This window comes from Salmo salar, chromosome 09, assembly GCF_965601325.2.
Source record: "Salmo salar chromosome 09, fSalSal1, whole genome shotgun sequence".
Lineage (NCBI taxonomy): Eukaryota > Metazoa > Chordata > Actinopteri > Salmoniformes > Salmonidae > Salmo > Salmo salar.
This window is the reverse complement of record NC_138299.1, coordinates 27803873-27825913: the sequence shown is the minus strand read 5'-3', so window position 1 is coordinate 27825913 and position 22041 is coordinate 27803873. Positions and strand designations below refer to the sequence as shown.

The 22041-nt window shown below is 41.9% G+C and overlaps 1 protein-coding gene across 1 annotated transcript; it reads left to right on the top strand.

Moving 5' to 3' along the window:
* The first annotated feature begins 2414 nt into the window (after positions 1 to 2414).
* LOC106611122 (protein LBH) lies at positions 2415 to 19677 on the top strand. Its single transcript, XM_014210997.3, has 3 exons — positions 2415 to 2634; positions 12288 to 12390; positions 17777 to 19677. Exons 1-3 carry the CDS (start codon positions 2606 to 2608, stop codon positions 17972 to 17974), a joined length of 330 nt encoding a protein of 109 aa, XP_014066472.1. The 5' UTR covers positions 2415 to 2605; the 3' UTR covers positions 17975 to 19677.
* The last annotated feature ends 2364 nt before the right edge of the window (positions 19678 to 22041 follow it).

Genomic DNA, 22041 nt, shown 5'->3' with positions numbered 1-22041 from the left:
AAATATGCTGAAGCCCGCATCCGCAGTTGCTTTTCACAACAGAAACCGCCCACTGCTTGTGTTGTGAGAGAGAAAAAGTAGAGTTGAACGAAAACATGGGGGTTTGGCCCAGTGACTCCCTAAAAACACGCCACTTCCATACAGCTACGACAAGAAGTGACTTTTTGTAGCAGATTAGGATAGCATTTGATCTAACTCTTTTCCTAACCTTAAACTAATTTTCCTATCCTGCTGCATAAATTCCGCTAATCTGCTACTAAAGAGTAACTAAAAAGTCATAGCTGTATCGAAGTGTTGTGTTTTTAGGGAATCTCGTTTGGCTGAAACTATCTCACCAGAAAAAACATCAGAGCGAGTGAAACAGCACCCCTCTGTCTTACTATACAACAGATATACCATCTTATGTCCTTTCATATGATTCTCTTAATGCTCTTGATGAGTCTTTCTGTCAGCATGCGTCTCGGTCAAATAATTGATCAATATTTAAATATTTTATTTGGATGAGCAAGGAGGTACGGTAGGGCTGGCTAAGCCCCCTAATGCCGCCCTTAATAGCGGCCCTGCTCATGGACCGTTTTAGATGTTTAGACACCATTATTACAGACCTATGTTGTGAAATGTGGTTTGTTTTTATATTTTTCTAATTTGCATAAGAATACATATTTAAATCGTCTGCCAACCATCTTATGTCCTTTCGTATGATTCGCTTAATGCCCATCCAGAGGTTACTGAAAAATACACCAGTCAGTGTAAAATATCCTTAAAGCTGCAATATATAACTTTTGGGGCAACCTGACCAAATTTACATAGAAATGTGAGTTATAGACCTGTCATTCTCATTGAAAGCAAGTCTAAGAAGCTGTAGATCTGTTCTATGTGCGCTATTTCAGTTTCGTTTTTGCATCTTTTACTTTGGGTTTGGAACAGCCGTTTCAAACAGCTGAAAATACAATATTTTGGGTTATAAAAAATATATTTCACAGTGGTTTATATGGTACAATGACATTCTACAAAATTGCTTGTTTTGTCACATAAACTGAAATTAGGCAAACTATTAGCATTTTTACAACCAGGAAATGGCAGAGTGATTTCTGTATATTGCACCTTTAGGGATTTTTGGAATTCAGAGTCAAAACCACAAAGATGTGTCATGTACTATTCATTATTGTGTCTGACTGACTTTGTCCCTAATGTCGACTAAATGGTGGAAAATCCTAAATGTACAATTCTGACTTAAATTAAATTGAATGACTACAGGTTAACGTGCCTTGTTGATAACTGTAAAGGTCTTTACTGGCAAGGTCTTTCCTGGCAAGCACACAAATGTTCCTCTCTTCTTTGATGTTGAAATTCAGAAAAGATGCCCCTCTAAAACTTGCTGCAATAAAAATGTCACCCTGTCAATACATATGCTGTCCTACTTTTCGATCCCATGAAGGTTTTGCACTTTCAATTAACTTCTTTTGAGGTTATGGAGAACAGTCAGCTAGAATAATTACGGGTCAGTTAAAATAATTACGGCCACAAGGTGGTGGTAGAATACATACACACAGAACTTAATAGTCTGCCAAATGCTTGCTATGTCGCAGGGCTAGAGAGGACAGCATCCTGTATTTGACATGCCCCAGCTTTAACCTTTACACGGTCTTGTAAATATTGTATATAGGCTACCTCTAATGACTTGTGATCTTCACATTTTCAGTATAGCCTAAAATCTGCATTCTGGGATTCTTGGTCTTAACCGGTGACATTTGTATGTCAATGTATTCAGAAAAAGAGCTTCTTTGCCTACTCTGGTACCGTATCATCATCCCCTCCAGTTATGCAAATATAGTTGCAATAATTGAAAAACAAATGTATATTTCTTTGGACATAGACACTTGGATATTCTGACTTGTGTTACATAACATAAATCGTTATGAAAGTGAGAAATAAGTAGACAATGGTGTGACTATTTTTTGTTCATTCGGCTTAATTTCATATTGCCTTAGTGACTATCAATGAAGATAAATATTTTTTATATAATGACGAGATGCTCATGTCTCCACCCTAACAATGGTAATAGTTGTCCCAAAGGCGGGAAGGCAGGCGACAAGTTCAGGTCCAAAATAAGCCCATAGAAATGCATTGTGGTTCTTTTTTTTTTTTTTTTTACATATTTTGGCGAGAGTGAAATCTCTTGCTCCGACTCATCCTCTCTGATGAAGAGCATGACGCAGTATCATTTATGGTTTCTTTTTTTCGAAATTGTTTATCCCTTGCTATCGTCACTGCGGGTACGTGGCACCTGTCCTTTGATTGGTCCGTAGTGATCCTGCTGCCATTGAAGAATTTGGAGCCCGTGTGAAGGGGGTGTGTCTGCAGTGACAGTACACGCCTCTTATATAAAAAGTAATTTCTGCTAGTCGACATATCAAAAAGGCAAAATACACGAGAGCTGGTTGTTTAACCAAGGTCACGACTCAGCTTCGAGTTCTACATTTCTGTACAAACGCTCGCTTTTAATTTACGTGTGACAGGCGGAAGTTTTTTTATTTTTTTTTAAAGAAGGCGTCAATATCGAAGTAATTCCTTAATAATCATAATCAACTGCAGGTGTGAATTCATGTCTGTATATTCTCCCCAAATATACTGGTAAGTATGATTTGTCTTTTTTTTTTTACACCTGAAACTTCACTTCGATGTTGAAACATTTTCGAATAAAGTTTCATTATTGCATGTAGCCTATGTGATTTTTAGCATTGCCTTTTATATTTGCTAATGGCTATAATCAATAGAAAACTAAGATGCTTGGAAGAATGTATGTAAATCAAAAGAAAGTATTTACTGCTTCAAACCATTACAACTGCGCTATTTAATGTGTCAGGGTGCAGTCAGTGCCGTTGTTTTTGTTTTATAACCTTTATAAAGCCACCTGAAAGAAAGGTCAGATAACAAACAAAGCACTCCACATTTTTGGAGTTCTGTTTTTCAAGTGGTGACAGGAGTCAAGCTGTCCACCAAGACTCCTTATCCAGGTGCCATGTCTGAAGTTGAGCCTTTTCCTTTCATAAGGGGACATCATAGGCAGGTTAACGTTTTTTGCAGAGTGGTCACTAGCTGATAAAGTCATAACATCGGATTTGAAACCTAACCTTAAACCAAATGCACATATTTTTTTTGGGGGGGGGGGGGGGGGGTTTCAATCATTTTTACAATATAGTCAATTTTGACTTTGCAGATGGCCCATCGAGCCGAAATCACTCAGTTCTGCCTCCAGGGCAAGATTCATGAAAATAAACGTCAACATGCACATCCTAGATTGGCAACCTAATGTTTTCACGTTGCAATGGGAGCATTGCAATGCAATGCCTTTTAGTCAAACTGCTGATAATTGCAGAAGTAATAACATGAGCCTACCTTGGTTTCTCGACAAGCAACGATATGGAACTGTTCAACCATACTACTGTTTCACATTGTTTGATTTTTAGTGGTGAGACAATTTACCTTTTATTGGTAAGCTATTGTGGTGGGGTGCAATAGAGGGAGGTGGAATGAGTCTCTTAACCCATTGACAGTCCATCCATCACCCAGAGGAGGCCTGTGACTCAATCTCTCCATTTTACTCTGTGTACTCCGACCTCCATATAGGCTTGTAACATTGCATTAAGGATTAGAAGACTTCGTCCAAGACTTCATGCAATACACTTTTTTTTGCTTAAATTTTTTTTTTTTTTTTTACTCTGCTAGTCTGTTTGCCTGCACCAGGAAGTGAAGACCCGACCCTGTGACTTACAGTAACCACAAAGCTTCTCGTCTCCGCTTTGTGTGCTTCTCTGTTCTTCTCTGTTCTTCAGATACCACTGCTACATGGGGACCCTTTTGCTAAGATCTCTTGTTTCCCCATTTATTGCTGCCTAATATAGCACTTTGCAGTTTATTTTTCAAAGCTCACTGCAGGAAAAAAGTTATTGTTTCAGGTTTATCATGTTATAAGTGCATTCCCATGGGAGCCATTTGATAGCTTTCAATGTTTTGCCAGGGGCAGTTGTTGCATTTGTGGGTGTTACACTTGTAGGTGAGTGACTACTCACACTATCTCACCCCTGGTAAACAGAAAGACCTCTTTACTTTAATTTCTATCTTTTCTTTTTACACGTTTGAACTCTTGAAACAAGAACATGTAATTCTCCTATAAAGTGATCAGGTCATCGTGGACCAAATGCCTCTGCTTTGGCACCTTGGCATTATGTACTCCAGTTGTGCTGGAGCTGGGCCTAAAAATGAGCATGTTCTGTCCAGTCAGTAACACAGTAACAGTGTTTCCTGTATTCTGAGAAGGCTGAGCTCAACAAGGAAGCCTATGGACTGGAGCAGCAATCTGGATAGAGATTGACACCCCCCCCCCACACACACACCTCCAGGTTGTGTGATTTGGCCGGTCGCCAGGCAGCCCAGCGGGTCACAATTTTATTTGGATAGTCTGGATTTTCCATCTGTAGATGCTCTACAGCTGGTCATGCTATCAACAAGCTATATTGATAAGCAACTGCTTGCTAAGGTTACTGTTAGGCAGGGCCATCCAGCTCCAGGCATAAGCGGTCTACTTAGAATAGTAGAATACACAAAGTGCAAGTTGGAAATGTGGTTGTGCATCAGCAATTTTTCTCTTATGTCAGTCACTGACAGTCACTCAATTAGCCATGTCAGCTAAACATTTATAGATTGGTAAAGTAGTCTTGCCAGCTATCTAAACTTGTAGTAATCATGGCCAAATACCGACCGGTCATGCAGGGCACGTGCCCAGGGGGCCCAGACCTCCAGGGGCCCCCTATTTCTTTTGTTTGTCACTCTCACTCAGGTATCATTTAAGATGGCATAAGTCAAGGCAAAATGTGTAGAATTACAGGAAATTAATTTAGAACTGCAAATATTTTCTCTGCCCCTTGGCATAATGACTGCAATTGCATGATTTAAATATTTTTTTAATTAAATCCTAAATTGTCTCTCTGCCCCATTGCAAAATGTGTAGAATTCCAGGAAATTCACTTTAACCTTTTCACACGTACCAACAAACGGGTGTGATCATTCTACAGTGGTCCCTGCAGCTTATGCTCAAACCGGTGGGATTATTTATAACGTCCAGATTCGATTGACACAACAGTCAGCATTTGAGCTAGCCACACTGTTTTTTTCACAGAAACATTTTGCACAAACACAGTCCTTACAAAGTTATGTCCTGAATGTGACCAGTTAATTTTTGGATGCGGCGTTCAGACATTCACATAAGTAGCAACAGCGTACACAATCATCCAAATGAAGATGTATGCTACATTAGCCCTACCACTAACTGAGGAAAGATTGACGTAACACAAGCGGTCATATTTAGATAACTCTCGGCTGACAAACCACAATTTGAATTAGCTAATAGCAAATACTATTTATAATTCATCATATCACGGGTGAGCTCAACATTGATCGAAATAATTGAGTAAAACACTTTTGAAATCTAAATTAACCCGACGATGGGTAGTTTGTGCGCACCGCCATGTTTGTTTTCTGCGTCAACCAAAGATAATAAGTTTGAGTTTGGTCTGTTTGCAGTATGCATGTTGAAGGGGGTGTGTCGTCTACTTCCGGAAGTTTACCCGAAAGATGAGCAAATCATTACTTCACCTCCATTATAATATCTTTGGTCTGACAGACGTTGACGTGACACCCAGAATCCATTGTATAATGTCAACAAACATGGCACCACGCATAGCTGGCAAATAGCTTAGCATTAGGTCATTATAATCAGTACAACCTTCAAAAAAGTATTTTGCACACATCATAGGTGTCCGTTGCAATAATCGGAATGCAATATTTGTCACCAGTACTTGAAAACGTGAATAAAACTGTAAATACATTATGCTCCATACAACCATACTTCACGCGGCAGGGTAGCCTAATGGTTAGAGTGTTGGGCTAGTTACCGAAAGGTTGCAAGTTCAAATCCCTGAGCTGACAAGGTACAAATCTGCCGTTCTGCCCCTGAACAAGGCAGTTAACCCACTGTTCCTAGGCCGTCATTGAAAATAAGAATTTGTTCTTAACTGACTTGCCTAGTTAAATAAAGGTAAAAAAAATTAAAATGCAAAAGTAGAAACGACAACACGATATACAGAAAATAAGGCACTTACTTTGATAGGAATGTACTCGTCCGAAGTTATTATTTCTATGGAAAACAACAATGGAGGCAATGCGAGTGCCACCCAGAAAATGTCAGTTCATGCAAGATTGCGCAAATGTCTACATACTTGATGCGCGGAAGGAAGAAATGGGGAACAGCTCTTCTCGAAGAGGGAAGTTTGTCCAGTTCAATAAACCCTCGAACATAAATTGTCGGCAACACTGAAATGGGCTACTTCCATGTAAATTACATACGGAACATAACTCAATTCAAACTGTTATAAAATACAACTTGTTAGAAACAGGCAGCACGTGTTTACTGTCCTGTTGCGTAACAATCGCATTTTGGAACAGTGAGCATTCCGGCGACCGTTAGAGATATTTGGAACTCGCATGTGAAAAGGTTTTAAAATGTAAATATTTCTCTCCGCTGTTGAGGGGGGACCGCTAAAATGTTGAACCCGTGAGGTGGGGAGGGGCCCCCAACCAAATCTCGCTTAGGGTCCCAAAAAAGCTAGAGCCAACCCTGCAGTTAGGTTTAGAATAAGGGTTAGGGGCAAGGTGAGGATAGTTAGTTGAAATGTTACTGTAGATCAGGGGTCTCCAACAGGTCGATCGCTTGCTACCAGTAGCTCGCAGCCCAGCTATGAGTAGTTCGCCAAACAATTCTGAAAGTAAATGCAATTTTCACCTGTTCCACTGCAAACTGTCATAAACCAATCTCACAAGTATCAGACACTGCAAGCTCCCAGCTAATATCTAATCAATCGAACTTTGACATGATCCCATCCCTGGTTAGCCACTATTGGCTTAAAAAACTTATCTGGCAATTAATTTCCAGCAATATTGCCCGTCTGCCTGTGTGGTGCGCACATTTGTCTATGACTCCGTGTGTAGCCAGTTGATGTGATAACCGTCTGGTGGGTTGACAGAGATACCTTACCCAAAACCTTCTCAATTAAATGTTAACTGCAAAGTAGGCTTACCTGGCAGAAGTATATAATTTGTATCTGTTATTTGCAAATTTTGCCATTAAATGAGCAGCAGCGGTACAGAACCATCGCTAGACTGCATATTCCTCACTCCCTAGATGCGTAATTAAAGGGACAGATTAAAGGGGAATTACACTCAAATCTAAATGTGTTAGTTTTCTTCCAGACCAAAAAAAACGTGTATTCTCATATGATTTAATCATTGACACTCAACATCCAGTTTTGTTGTTTTTCTATGAACAATTGTTAATTTGAGTGAAAAAATTAAATAAACTAAAACCTGAATTTTTTTTCTGGGAACATCATTTGGAAAACAAATCACAGATTTTATGTGGCCCCCCCCCCATAGTTTTTTTTATTAACCATTATTTTACCAGGTACTGTATATTGACAGAAAACAGTGTGCTACTTTCTCTTGTACAATAAGGACCCAGTGAAGAGTTGCAGGGGAGAAGAGAAGAATGTGCCTATTTGAAAGATGTAAAAAAAAAAAATGTCTTGCGGCATGTTGAATTTTTTAAAACTAGCTCTTGTGCTAGAAAAGGTTGGAGACCCCTGCTGTAGATGGACTATAGAAATAGTGTTACCGCCCAGTGTTGGTATGGAATCTCAGCAGCAGCTTCGCCTTTTCGCCAAGCCTCCTCAGATGTATAATGCGCATAGCGAGACTCGGGAGGAGTAGAGGGAAAACGGTGTTAATTATGCACGACGTAAGACGTGCACCGGGTCGCATTGCTATGGGGATATATGTTTTGTCTCTGTCAGCACAGACTGGCAGATGACTTGGCATGACCGTGTAGAACAATGTGTCCTCAATTCGTGTCCATACCATACACACTTGGAGGATGATGCAGCATAGAGGGTAGGGTAATATTATTTTTAGTTACTGAGTCATTTACCATTTAGAGTTGATGGGATTGTGCAGCTTTGTAGAGAGACCTACCCTAAAGAACAAATCCTGACTGGCATCGATCCAGGAATTGGAGTCGTCACACTGTCCTCACCACAGATTAATCTAAAAATATCTTTGACACTGTTAATGTAATGTTGGACAGACAGACCTTCACACATGCTCCATAATGATCAGCCAAAGCCGCAGGCAACCTCTGTGATCCTTAGTTGTATTTATGTAGCCAGGACACGTGTCAGTCTGAGATGCCCCGTCTCATGCCCATGCCAGACCTCTGACTGGAATGTGTCTAGGACTGGCATTAGCCCACATAGGACTGGCATTAGCCCACATAGGACTGGCATTAGTCCATATGAGCATTTGACTGTGTACAGTATGTAGGCCCAGTTGTTTCTGTTGACAGTGCTAAAGATAGTCACTGAAGTGCCAAGCTGGCCAGTACCTGGTCATGTTGCATGCCCATGGAAGATGGGACAGCAAGTCCAGACAGAAGTTCTACTTGGCAATAGTCAAAGGAGTCATCTCAGGCTGATCCTGGTCTAAGATTAAGCTCATTTAAAAGTGGTTTTGAGTAAATGTGTCCTTGACAAGTGGAGTGCCGTAACTGATCTTTGGCAGTGGGCATTAGAGAATTTGGGGTGCCCTTTTAGAATGAATTGGTACTTGGATGGGTGCTGCCAGGGTAGAAGTAGGAATGCACAACATTTCACCTCTTGGCCTCTATATTAGTTGGCACAATGGCTTCATTGTGCCAACTAATGCACAATGAACTTGTGAAGTGTTTCTTAACTGCATAGCCCATGGTAATCATTATCCTCATACATTTGGAGTTGTTTAATTCTACAGAACACTTAACATGGCTCCTTGAAAACATTTTCACATTCTTAAAAAAAAAAAATTAAAAAAAAGGACACGTTTTGTAACATCGGGCAGATACTTTTAGCAGTAATGGATTTGAATGGTATGTTCTCTCACTGGTTGAATTGTTACAGTACGTGTGCTCCTCCACTTCTCATTGTGCCCCTTTATGTTTTATTAGGCCAATGTTCTGTTATTCTTAGCTGAGCAGGATGTTTATACGATCCCCGAGCAGAAATATGACTGGCAAAGGCAGAGTGTTTATCTTTCTACCCGCACTTCTGCACCGGTCTGTGCTGTCACCACTCTACGTCCATCCCTCTCCATGTGTCTCTGGCTTACCCTCTCTCCTCTCTCAAGAATGAAATGGGTCTTTTGACATATTTTCCACACACAACCTTGCATATCCTTTGGACTAGTTTATTATTTTTAGACTTCCGGCTATTGTTGTCGTTGAACCAAGTCGACTAGTTTGTAAACGAATGAGAAGATTCCAGAAACCTATTCTGCCTTTGGGTCTTGGCTTGTGCTTTCCCCCTGTGGCCCCCACCTGCACAAAAATAGTTTCTTCTCCTAATTTGAATGTGACACATGGTATGCAAATTTGGGAATGGAAATATTGATTGTTAAACAGCAGTAGCCATTGCTTCAGGGTGTGGCAATGTGTTGTGTGCAATAAATCAATTTACACAGCATCTCTCCTTTTCAGTTTGAAGCAATTGACACTTTCTGACAGATTCAGGATAGATGAACAATATAATGTATAGGGGCTTTGTCCTTTATCCTAAGGAATGTATACATCCACCTCAGTCCTTTTATTATGGTACCATAAGGCCAAGCCTTTTTACATGAAAGTGACATGTTGGAAAATGTGGATGGCCTAAGGGTGTTATTTGCTATTATTGGATTGACATATATTTAAAGAGTTCATCTGGAACTTAATCCCCATAGAATGAAAGAATGGTTGTTGATCTCCATTTGTTTTTCTCCAATCAGAGTATGAGGGAACACTTTTGGTGCTTTTTAAACTGCTGTCAGACAGGTGTTCTTTTGATGAAAGGTCTTGATTCCCACTGCAGACTGCCTTTTCTTTAATGTGTGGGGATTAATAGGTTCTTGAATAATAAACATGTCTTAGAAAGAATTCAACAAAGCAGTGAAGGAACATGAGTGAGTGGCAAACTATGAGTCATACGACACATCTCTATTTTTGCCCACAATCTCTTATGGTGAAAACATTTTCATTTTCCGATCACAGAAAGTTTACAAACTGAAAGTGTCACTGAGGTTCCACTGTTGATTTATCCATAAAGAGTATTGAAGTCCAGTTCAGGGTCTTGTCAAACATTGTACATAGCATTACTGTCAAAATACCTCAGAGGCAACTTGAAAAATATTTGGAAAAGAGAGGTTTTAAGATGAAGTTGAGACGAAGAGTCCATCCGGAGCAACATGTATATGAAAATAATGTAGGCTCCTTTTTTGAAGTGCACTTCATTGGTTTTACCTAAAATGTTTTGTTGGTCATGGCTACGATATGTTGACATGACCAACCACTAAACCTTCCATTGTTTCTACTGTAAAAGGAGGTTAATGGCGCCCAGTATTCAGATTTTTTGCAGAAACAAACTGACTTGTTATATTTGGAACAAGTCTGCTCATCTGAGGCAGGTGGTGATCTATGTTCTGTTTCCTGTCCCCTGTGGTGGGTTGGCCACCCTGACCACAGTCCTGTGGACACTGACCGCTGTGCCACCAGACTTGAAATAGAACGCTTGAGATGTGCGCTCTGCTCAGCTACCATCTTGGTTCTCAAACATCCCAAGAATAGATTTCCTGCCACATAGTACCTCAGTTCAATCCTCCTGTTCAGTAATTTCTTACAGTGCATATACAGTGCGTCTTGCTTCAACTAAAGTTGAATGTTTTCGGTCCCTCCCATGTTATGGGTCCCAGTCAAATTGCACTGCACGCCCACAATGCATTCTCGCTATGACTGTGTCCCCTCACTCCTAGTTGAAGCATACCTCGTCCTGTATTTAGACATGGCTACCCAATGCAAACCACATCTCAGTGGTGGTGTAGCTTTGCAGTGCACCAAATGTATGCTGCAGAGCCTGTCAGTGGTCAGACAAAGTGAAAGCAAATGCATGCATAGAGACTAAACAAAATACTGAACAAGGCTTATGTGCAGCTTTTTCATTGCAAAAATAATCCCAAAGGGCCAAATCTCAGGTAACTACATGACTGAAAGTCGTACTCTGTCATTCTCGTTGATAGGATTAATTTGCATAACTGTTACGTGAATTTAAGTTATCAATGTTCTTAAACCGAACTTCAATTAAACTACTCACTCTACCCCACCAGAGTGTGTAATATTCTGGTTGAATGAAGCAGACGGATAGCCAGCCTACAAGGGTCAAAACATTTATTTATGAGAGCTCTGAAAATCCTTACAATGTACAAAGCCTTTTATATTAACACACACACACACACACCAGTAGAGAACGAAACCCAGCTTTAGGCGGCTGTATTTTTCCACAGTACCCAGACCACCTGTCTCCTTATCTTTTGCCAGCCTAACTGTTCCCAGGCCGTTGTTTCTCTCCCTAACTTAAGGAGGCCTCTTCTCCTGTTCCTTTCCCAAGGTCGTCTTATCAACTCTGCCCTGCTCATTTAGAAGTGGCACCAGTGTCTTACTCACACACAGTATTGCAATATCGTTTTTAACCCATTATTATAGCCTTATTTCGAATACATTTCAACAGGTTATAGGGTTTCTGAGTGAAATCATTTAGTCAAACCTTTAATCATATAATTTCCATTACAATAACACTTGCCAAAGTAATAGCTACATGTAAATGATATTGCACCAACCTATCCATTCTCCATTATGCGGCCTCTTGTACAGCACTATGATTGGGACACGTACCGGCTCTGCATTGGTGTAAAAATACTTAAGTTGTTTTTATTTTTTTACTACTTATATTTTTTGACAACTTTTTACTTCACTACATTCCTAAAGGAAATGATGTACTTTTTACAATTTCCCTGACACCCAAAAGTACTTGTTACATTTTGAATGGTTAGCAGGCCAGGAAAATGGTTCAGTTCACCCATTTATCAATAGACCATCCCTACTGTCTCTGATCTGGCAGACTCACTAAATACACATGCTTTGTTTGTAAATTATGTCTGAGTGTTGGAGTGTGCCCTGGCTATCAGTAAATTGAAAACAAGAAAATGGTGCTTCCTGGTTTGCTCAATATTAGGTATTTGAAATGATTGTATTCTGCTCCTCAGTGTGAAAGTTTGGGACTGATATTGGATCCTGAATAGTGGAATAACCCAGTCCTTTCCCTTATGTCTCTGTCCAGCCCAGTGTTTGTGCCGAGCGGAGACATGACTGAGGTGATGATCAGTAGCACCCCCATGGAGGACATGAGGCTCAGCCCCAGCAAGGACCGGCTCTCTTTCCAGGTAACTAACACGCATACTAACACCACTTTTTGTCCTAAAGGGAAATTGGTTTGAGGCAAAATCGTGGTATATAACCCATAAGGGCAGGGCTCTATGCTGACCTTTTTTACAAGGAGTACTTGTATGCTTAAGTTGGAAAATTTAAGCACACAGAGAAATTTAGGAGCACAATTAAAAATATGAGGTAATAAAGCTAGAATCCTACTTTATTTTTATTTTTTAGGTGTTCTGGTACTGCTTAATACAAATTCCAGGTCACACAGGAAAATATTTAGGCGCATATGCGAGTAAAATGGTCACACTGTAGAGCCCTTTTTTATAAGGGGTAAGCAAAACTAGGAGGCAGAGGGTGGACTACAGTGGGGGGAAAAAGTATTTGATCCCCTGCTGATTTTGTACGTTTGCCCACTGACAAAGAAAGGATCAGTCTATAATTTGAATGGTAGGTTTATTTGAACAGTGAGAGACAGAATAACAACAACAAATCCAGAAAAAACGCATGTCAGAAATGTTATAAATTGATTTCCTATTTAATGAGGGAAATAAGTATTTGACCCCCTCTCAATCAGAAAGATTTCTGGCTCCCAGGTGTCTTTTTTTATACAGGTAACGAGCTGAGATTAGGAGCACACTCTTAAAGGGAGTGCTCCTAACCGCAGCTTGTTACCTGTAAAAAAGACACCTGTCCACAGAAGCAATCAATCAATCAGATTCCAAACTCTCCACCATGGCCAAGACCAAAGAACTCTCCAAGGATGTCAGGGACAAGATTGTTGACCTACACAAGGCTGGAATGGGCTACAAGACCATCGCCAAGCAGCTTGGTGAGAAGGTGACAACAGTTGGTGCAATTATTCGCAAATGGAAGAAACACAAAAGAACTGTCATTCTCCCTCGGCCTGGGGCTCCATGCAAGATCTCACCTCGTGGAGTTGCAATGATCATGAGAACGGTGAGGAATCAGCCCAGAACTACACGGGAGGATCTTGTTAATGATCTCAAGGCAGCTGGGACCATAGTCACCAACAAAACAATTGGTAACACACTACGCCATGAAGGACTGAAATCCTGCAGCGCCCGCAAGGTCCCCCTGCTCAAGAATACATATACATGCCCGTCTGAAGTTTGCCAATGAACATCTGAATGACTCCAAGGACAACTGGTGAAAGTGTTGTGGTCAGATGAGACCAAAATGGAGCTCTTTGACATTAACTCGCCGTGTTTGGAGGAGGAGGAATGCTGCCTATGACCCCAAGAACACCATCTCCACCGTCAAACATGGAGGTGGAAACATTATGCTTTGGGGGTGTTTTTCTGCTAAGGGGACAGGACAACTTCACCGCATCATTTGACGGGGCCATGTACTGTCAAATCTTGGGTGAGAACCTCCTTCCCTCAGCCAGGGCATTGAAAATGGGTCGTGGATGGGCATTCCAGCATGACAATGACCAAAACAAACGGCCAAGGCAACAAAGGAGTGGCTCAAGAAGAAGCACATTAAGGTCCTGGAGTGGCCTAGCCAGTCTCCAGACCTTAATCCCATAGAAAATCTGTGGAGGAAGCTGAAGGTTCGAGTTGCCAAACGTCAGCCTCAAAACCTTAATGACTTGGAGAAGATCTGCAAAGAGGAGTGGGACAAAATCCCTCCTGAGATGTGTGCAAACCTGGTGGCCAACTACAAGAAACATTTGACTTCTGTGATTGCCAACAAGGGTTTTGCCACCAAGTACTAAGTCATGTTTTGCAGAGGGGTCAAATACTTATTTCACTCATTAAAATGCAAATCATTTTCTAACATTTTTGACATGCGTTTTTCTGGATTTCTTTGTTATTCTGTCTCTCACTGTTCAAATAAACCTACCATTAAAATTATAGACTGACCATTTCTTTGTAAGTGGGAAAACGTACAAAATCAGCAGGGGATCAAATACTTTTTTCCCCCACTGTAGTTTTAATTGGTTTATGGTACACGTCCCTGTTTAGAAGTCCTCACCGCTATTAGTAACCCAAAAATGGTCTTGGATTTTGAACAAAAGGTTGAGGTTGGATTAAGGACAGGGCTGCATGTTCCATCATAGTTCTTAATGTAAGCAGCTCACCCAGGGGACCATGGGTAAGGAGAGGTTTGTTTTCTAACCAGGAGGTCTAATCATTAGCATTATTATTGTAACAAGTTATGCAAACAACCTTTTTTGGGGATTTCAAGGGGGTTATTTAATGAAACAATTGTATTTGCCTTGAGATGGCATGCAGCTTTGCAGGGAGTTCGAGATGATTGCACAGACTTTTAAAAACATGCAAAGGAAATTAATAGGAGTTAGTTGAATCTTCCGGACTTTACTGTGGGGGCCTGATGGCATGTCACGACAATGCAACTCAGATGGGCAACTTTCTGTGTAGCAGGCCATCAGGTGGCCTTGACAAGTTTTGTTTGGAAATAATCTGAGCCATTTTAAGGCAAAACCACTCCTTTATGAGTGTTTGTGACTGTACGTGTCAGAGACCCAGATGATGCAGACTGACCCTTTGGGAAGGTGGGCTGCCTTCCTCTCACAATTTACACCCAAGCTGTCTGTCCTGTGAGGCCACTAGGAGGCAGCACTCCTAGTGGCCGGTGATTTTAATGCAGGAAAACCTCATTTCTACCAGCATGTCACCTGTGCAACTAGAGGTGAAAAAAACAGATCACCTTTACTCCACACACAGAGACTCATCCAAAGCTCTCCCTCGCCCTGTATTTGACAAATCTGACCATATCCTACTGATTCCTGCTTACAAGAAAAAACTCAAATGGGAAGTACCAGTGATGTGATCCAATGAAGTGGATGTTAAGCTACAGGACTGTTTCACTAGCACAGACTAGAATATATTGCAGGACTCATCCAATGACATTGAGGAGTTGACCACATCAGTCACCGGCTTCAATAATAAGTGCATTAACATTGTCATCTCCTACATGACCATACGTACATATCCCAAACAGAAGCCATGGATTAAAGGCAACAGCTTTCAAGGAGCGGGGCACCAGATGAGCTAAATGCCATCTATACTCGCTTTGAGGCAAGCAACACTCAACCATGCGTGAGAGCTGCTGTTACAGATGACTGTGATCACACTCTCTGTAGCCAAGGGCTAGACGGATTATCAGGACGTGTACTCGGAGCATGCGCTGACCAGTTGACAAATGTCTTTACTAACATTTTCAACCTCACCCTGACCCAGTCTGTAATGCCTACATGTTTCAAGCAGATCGATATAGTCCCTGCGCCCAAGAACACCAAGGTAATGTTTAAATGGCTATCGCCCCATTGCACACGCATCTGTAGCCATGAAATTCTTTGAAAGGCTGGTCATGGCTCAGATCCACAGATGACGCAATCTTTATTGCACTCCACACTGCCCTTTCCCACTTGGACAAAAAGGAACACCTATGTGAAAATGCTGTTCATTGACTACGTCTCTGCATTCAACACCATAGTGACCTCCAAGGTCAACACTAAGCTATGGACCCTGGGACTGAACACCTCCCTCTGCAACTGGATCCTGGACTTCTTAACGGGACGCCCCCGGGTGGTAAGGCAGGGAAACGACATCTGCCACGCTGACCCTTAACACGCGGGCCCCTCCTGTAGTCCCTCTTCACCCATGACTGCATGGCCGCGCATGACTTCCAACACCATTACGTTTGCAGACGACACAACGGTGTAAGGCCTGATCATCGACGCCAATGAGACTATAGGGAGGAGGTCAGAGAAAGACAAAGGAGCTGATCGTGGAATACAGGGCCGACACGCCCCAATTCACATCGACAGGGTTGTAGTGGTGTGGGTCGAGAGCTTAAAATTCCTCAGTCCACTAAAGATCTATCATGGTCCAAACACAGTCTTGAAGAGGGCATGACAATGCCTCTTCCCCCTCAAGGGGATCCTTCTCAAAATGTACTGTTGACTTTGATACAATTTTTGAGTCCATCACCTGAATGCCAACTGCGTCTCTGACTGTTAGGCAACACAGCATTACATTTTGCATTAACCCCCATGTTTGAGAGTTGCTGTATAAAACAATCGGCAAAAGAATGATGCACAGAGGCATTTATAGAGCAAAGTAACTGGAGGTTGGTTACGGAGGTGAGGGCTTCTCTGCAGCAGCTTCATTTGGAGTCTGCACTTGAGTGATTCCTGATCGCCCAACGCTCCTATCACCCCCCCCCCCCCCCCCCCCACCACCACCACAACCCAAAATAGCTGTCATTGTGCCTCGCTAGCGATGTGTTGCCATTTCCTGCAGCTGGAAGTGAACTGAGCTGTGACGTTGTTGCTTGGGGTCTTATAGCAAGGTCACTCTCTGCCATCTCCCTTGGTGCTGACGCACAGTCATTCACAACACAGGCAAGGATATGCAGATACTAAACCTCCCTACACACACATGCACTAACACACATACTCACACACACACAGGCACTGACTAACATTCATACTCAGTCCCACATATGCACACACTCAAGCTGATGTCTGGAGATGCAAATGCTAAATCTGTCCCACTAACCAGGCACTCGCAGCCAAACATACTGAAACACGGTAGTTTTCAGAACATTTTGTCCTTTTCCTCCTCATCCCCCTCTCCCAGCCTCTCCTTCCTTCTCTTCCTCCCTCTCTCTCACTGTGTCTCCCTCTCAGCCTCATCTAATGCTTTCTTTCCACTGGGCTTTTTGCCCAGACAGCGACATCACTTTCCCCTTCCAATGTCTCCCACTGAAATATGCAGCTCTAAAAATATTCTTCCACTTCATCCAAACAGCAAAAAATGCTGTTCTTTGACTAGGAATGGCTGTAATCCCTTGTCAGAGTATCTTTCTCTCATGCTCTTCATTTTCGATCCAAAACAGTCTGCACATCTTCCTGGGTACTTCTTCAGCAAGTCTGGCATTGACACCCACAACCCATTTAGGTCTAGCTTTTAATGCAAACAAAATCATAAAAAAGAGATATAATACCCATTGCTTAGCTTTCAGTATCATGGGGTTATTTAGTCATCCTATCAGAGTGAACCTGATGAGAGTGAACCTGCAAGTAAGCATTTCATTGTACTGTGTACCACATGTACCCTGTGCATATGACAAACTTTACTTGACAATATCTACCACCTAGTGTTCTTTTGGTTAAGCTAACAGAAAGCTCTACTGCCTTAAAATGTGCTCGGTGTTTTGACTAACAAACTTACTGTAGACTTGCAATACTATGATTAGCTCTCGTATAATATCCCCATTTCTAAGCACTTAAAAGCAGCTTTGGCACCATGCCTTCCAAAGCTATTAAATTTAGCAGCATGAAAGACTGATCAGACCCAGGGGCACCCAGGCCTTTAACTGTTTTTGTCCTTTCCTCAGATCTTCCCAGACCCCTCGGACTTTGAGCGCTGCTGTAAGCTGAAAGACCGCCTGCCGTCCATCGTAGTGGAACCCACGGAGGGGGAAGTGGAGAGCGGTGAGCTGCGTTGGCCACCGGAGGAGTTCATTGTATGTGAGGAGGAGGAGAACCATGGCAAAAGCCAAACTGGACAGCCGACGCATAACAACGAGCACTAGAGGCCAAACAGACCCCACCCACCCTCCTACACACACCAGCAGGAGATCCCACTCGCACCTAACCACTCAAACAGACTGAACAGGGGCACACATGTCAGTGATGCTCACTTTCCTTCCCTTGCAACCAAAGCATCACTCTCAAGAGAAGCAATATGCAGTACCTTATCTACACTCCAGATTTCACCTCTGTTGCTTTACCTTACACTCACACTCCATATGCATGAAAGCGCGCACACACACACACACAATTTCAACCAACACCAAACACCCCAGTGTCACAGCCCAAAATAGAGGCCCAGTTAAATGGTGGCAGCTCTGGGCTTTATGGACAAATCTAGTACTGCAGGATACTACAGTTCCCACACCATTCGGCCAAATCTGCTGGCCACATGGCTCCAGAGACTCCTCATACCCATATAGACTACTGCTGTGGTACCCAAGCGGACTTCTGTTTTTCATACTTTCCTTCAGTATATGGATTGAAATGTACATGACTGTGATTGCCATTGCAGTCTATGGATCTCATAGCCAGTCTTTAAAAGTCAGTGCTTGTGCATAGGTAGGTGGGGTTTGTTTTGTTCGTGTCGGTGGATTCTGGTGGTTGACAGGAAGTAGGGGTTACTGTCTAAACACAAGGAGACCTTTGGTCTCCGTTGGGTAAAGTAGTAGTTTTTTACACTGAGATGGAAAGAGAGGAAACGCTTCCCTACTTCTATAACAATGAATAATATGTACAGTATGTTATGAAGACTGGTTGTGCAATGAAGCACTCATGTGCTTTGCTTTTGTCCTTGTTGTGTACCCCTGATGTCATTGGATAGGTATTGGAAGTGGGGGACAGTAAGTGTCAATATATTTTTGAGATTATGAAGTGATTTAAAACCAACAGTGTCACTATAATGGACAAAGACTCACTGAAGGACATGTTTGCTCTCAGAACCAATACCTGAGTTTACTGTTGATTTGGTTTATTTTATTATTGTCGCAAAACATTCATAAGGCTGATATTTAGTTCTAGGTTATTCTCACCTGAGCTCAGAGTTCCCTAATCTAGTCTTCCTGTTCTTTTGAAATCCATGATGGGTATGTCAGCCTCAATATTCAACCAGTAAGGTATAACATGATGTGGGGTCAGTGACTTGGCCAGATAACTTTTGTAAATTTCTGTAATTCCAATTTTCCAGTTCATAAAAACGGGCATTGGTTCATGGACTCTGCACTGTTACTAACCAGTCCTCAAAAGTAGCTTAATTTTATGATCTTGAAAACAGTTACCGGTGTCTGTTAGTTAGTTGGCTAACTCATTGATCCTGTCTCATAAATTGCCACTTGGTTTGTATGCAATTTGAAAGACCAACGGTGTTTTGCTATCTATTTATATTCTACATCACCATGTCCAGTCTTCTTGGAAGGATGTATATTGTTAAAAGCATGTTTTCTGGAGAAAAAAATACTTATGTATTTCATTTGATACTGTATATGAAGCGTTGTGTATGTCTCTCTCTCTCGCACATTTAATTTCCCTGTACATGGCATTAGAGCTCTGTACAGAATATCTTTGTCTCTCCCTCTCTGCTGTCACCCACAAGCCCTGTGTAGTTTTTGTAAAGCTCAGGGAGATTAGCTGCCATTTTGCTGTAATTTTTTGTATTTAGACCACTTTACTCTGATGAACAGAGGTTGTAAATAAACATTTGAATTTGCTTCTAACTGTCTGACTGATTCCTTGTCCTATGTCAGAGGTTGCAAAAGCAGATCCACTGCTTTGGGGTAAAATCCACTTTTTCTGGGGTAACCCTATAGTGCATCATATTGCTTTCAAGAAATGCACAAACTCTTGTTTTCTCTTTTGTAAAACAACATTTTATCCTCCTTACCTGCCATGGTTACAGGATCTAGTGCCTTTGGTTTTACTTCCTGCACATCATTGCGTCTATCTTGCCTTGTTCTCGATGCATGTATACAGAATATATATAGCAGCACAGACCACACGTCTTCCTGTTTTCTAACCTCCCCCCTCTTCTCAGGCACTAAAATGATTTAATCTCTACATCCTACTGAAGCATATTGCTAATTCTGAAGTCAGTTAAGATGTTTGTAGATTGCTATGAATTGCTAGCAACAGTGACATAGTACAATGCTGAAAACACACATGCTTATACTTTACAGGAACAAATGAAGAGTCTCTGTGAAAACACACTTTACAGGTGATTCACTGCTTTGTGCTTGTAACATGGTCTGGTCAAGTTTGATTGACTTGTACCTGGAGATGTCCATCAAAGTGAAGAGGGTGGGACTGAGGGGGGCAAGGGCCTCTCAGATTGTCCAGGGGGCACTCCCAAGGTCTTTGGGACACTTCCTGGAAACAGAACAATGAGCTGACATTCTCCCCTTGCTGGAAAAAAAGCAGTGCATAAAGAGTTATTAATATACAGAGGCTGATAATGATGAGGCCGTGGGACCGCAGGGAGAAGTTTTTCTTTTTGTATTTAACCAGGTAGGCCAGTTGAGAACAAGTTCTCCTTTACAACTGCGACCTGGCCAAGATAAAGCAAAGCAGTGCGACAAAAACAATAGTTACACATGGGATACGCAAACGTACCGTCAATAACACAATAGAAAAAACTATGAAAAGTGTGTGCGAATGTTGTAAGGCAATAAATAGTAGGGAGGTAAGGCAATAAATAGGCCATAGTGGCAAAATAATTAAAATGTAGCATTAACACTGGAGTGATAGATGTGCAGATGATGATGTGCGAGTAGAGATACTGGGTTGCAAAAGGGGGAAAAAATAATATGAGGTAGTTCGGTGTGCTATTTACAGATGGGCTATGTACAGGTACAGTGATCGGTAAGCTGCTCTAACAGCTGATGCTTAAAGTTAGTGAGGGAGATATAAGCCTCCAGCTTCAGTGATTTTTGCAATTCGTTCCAGTCATTGGTAGCAGAGAACTAGAAGGAAAGGCGGCCAAATGAGGTGTTGGCTTTGGGGATCACCTGTGAAATATAACTGCTGGAGCGTGTGCTACGGGTGTGTGTTGCTATGGTGACCAGTGAGCTGAGATGAGGCGGGGCTTTGCTAGCAAAGACTTAGATGACCTGGAGCCAGTGGGTTTGGCAACGAATATGTAGCAAGGGCCAGCCAACGAGAGCGTACAGGTCACCGTGCTGGGTAGTATATGGGACTTTGTTGACAAAACGGATGGCACTGTGATAGACTACATCCAGTTTGCTGAGTAGAGTGTTGGAGGCTATTTTGTAAATGACATCGCCGAAGTCAAGGATCGGAAGGATGGTCAGTTTTAAGAGGGTATGTTTGGCAGCATGAGTGAAGGAGGTTTTGTTGCGAAATAGGCAGCCAATTCTAGATTTAATTTGGGATTGGAGATGCTTAATGTGAGTGTGGAAGGAGAGTTTACAGCCTAACCAGACACCTAGGTATTTGTTGTCCACATATTCTAAGTCAGAACCGTCCAGAGTATTGATGCTAGGCGGGCGGGCGGGTGCGGGCAACAACCGGTTGAAGAGCATGCATTTAGTTTTCCTAGCATTTAAGAGCAGTTGGAGGCCACAGTTGGAGTGTTATATGGCATCGAAGCTCGTTTGGAGGTTTGTTAACTTCACTAGGGTACGTGGGACGGTAGCGTCCCACCTGGCCAACATCCGGTGAAATTGCAGAGTGCTAAAATTCTAAATACACCATTCGTAATATTAAACATTCTTGTAAATACATGTTCCTTACATCATTTAAAAGCTTAACTTCTTGTTAATCCAGCCGCTGTGTCAGATTGCAAAAAGGCTTTACGGCGAAAGCATACCATGCGATTATCTGAGGACAGCGCCCAGAACACAAAAGTATTACTAGCATTTTCCAACCAAGCACTAGCGTCACGAAAGTCATAAATAACAATAAAATAAATCGCTTACCTTTGAAGCTCTTCCTCTGGAGGCAATGCCATGTGTCCAAACTACACAGTGAATGTTTGTTTTGTTTGATAAAATCCATTGTTATAGCCTAACACAAAACATTTGTAAACCGCTTGCGTCGTGATTTCCGTCTCATTCAA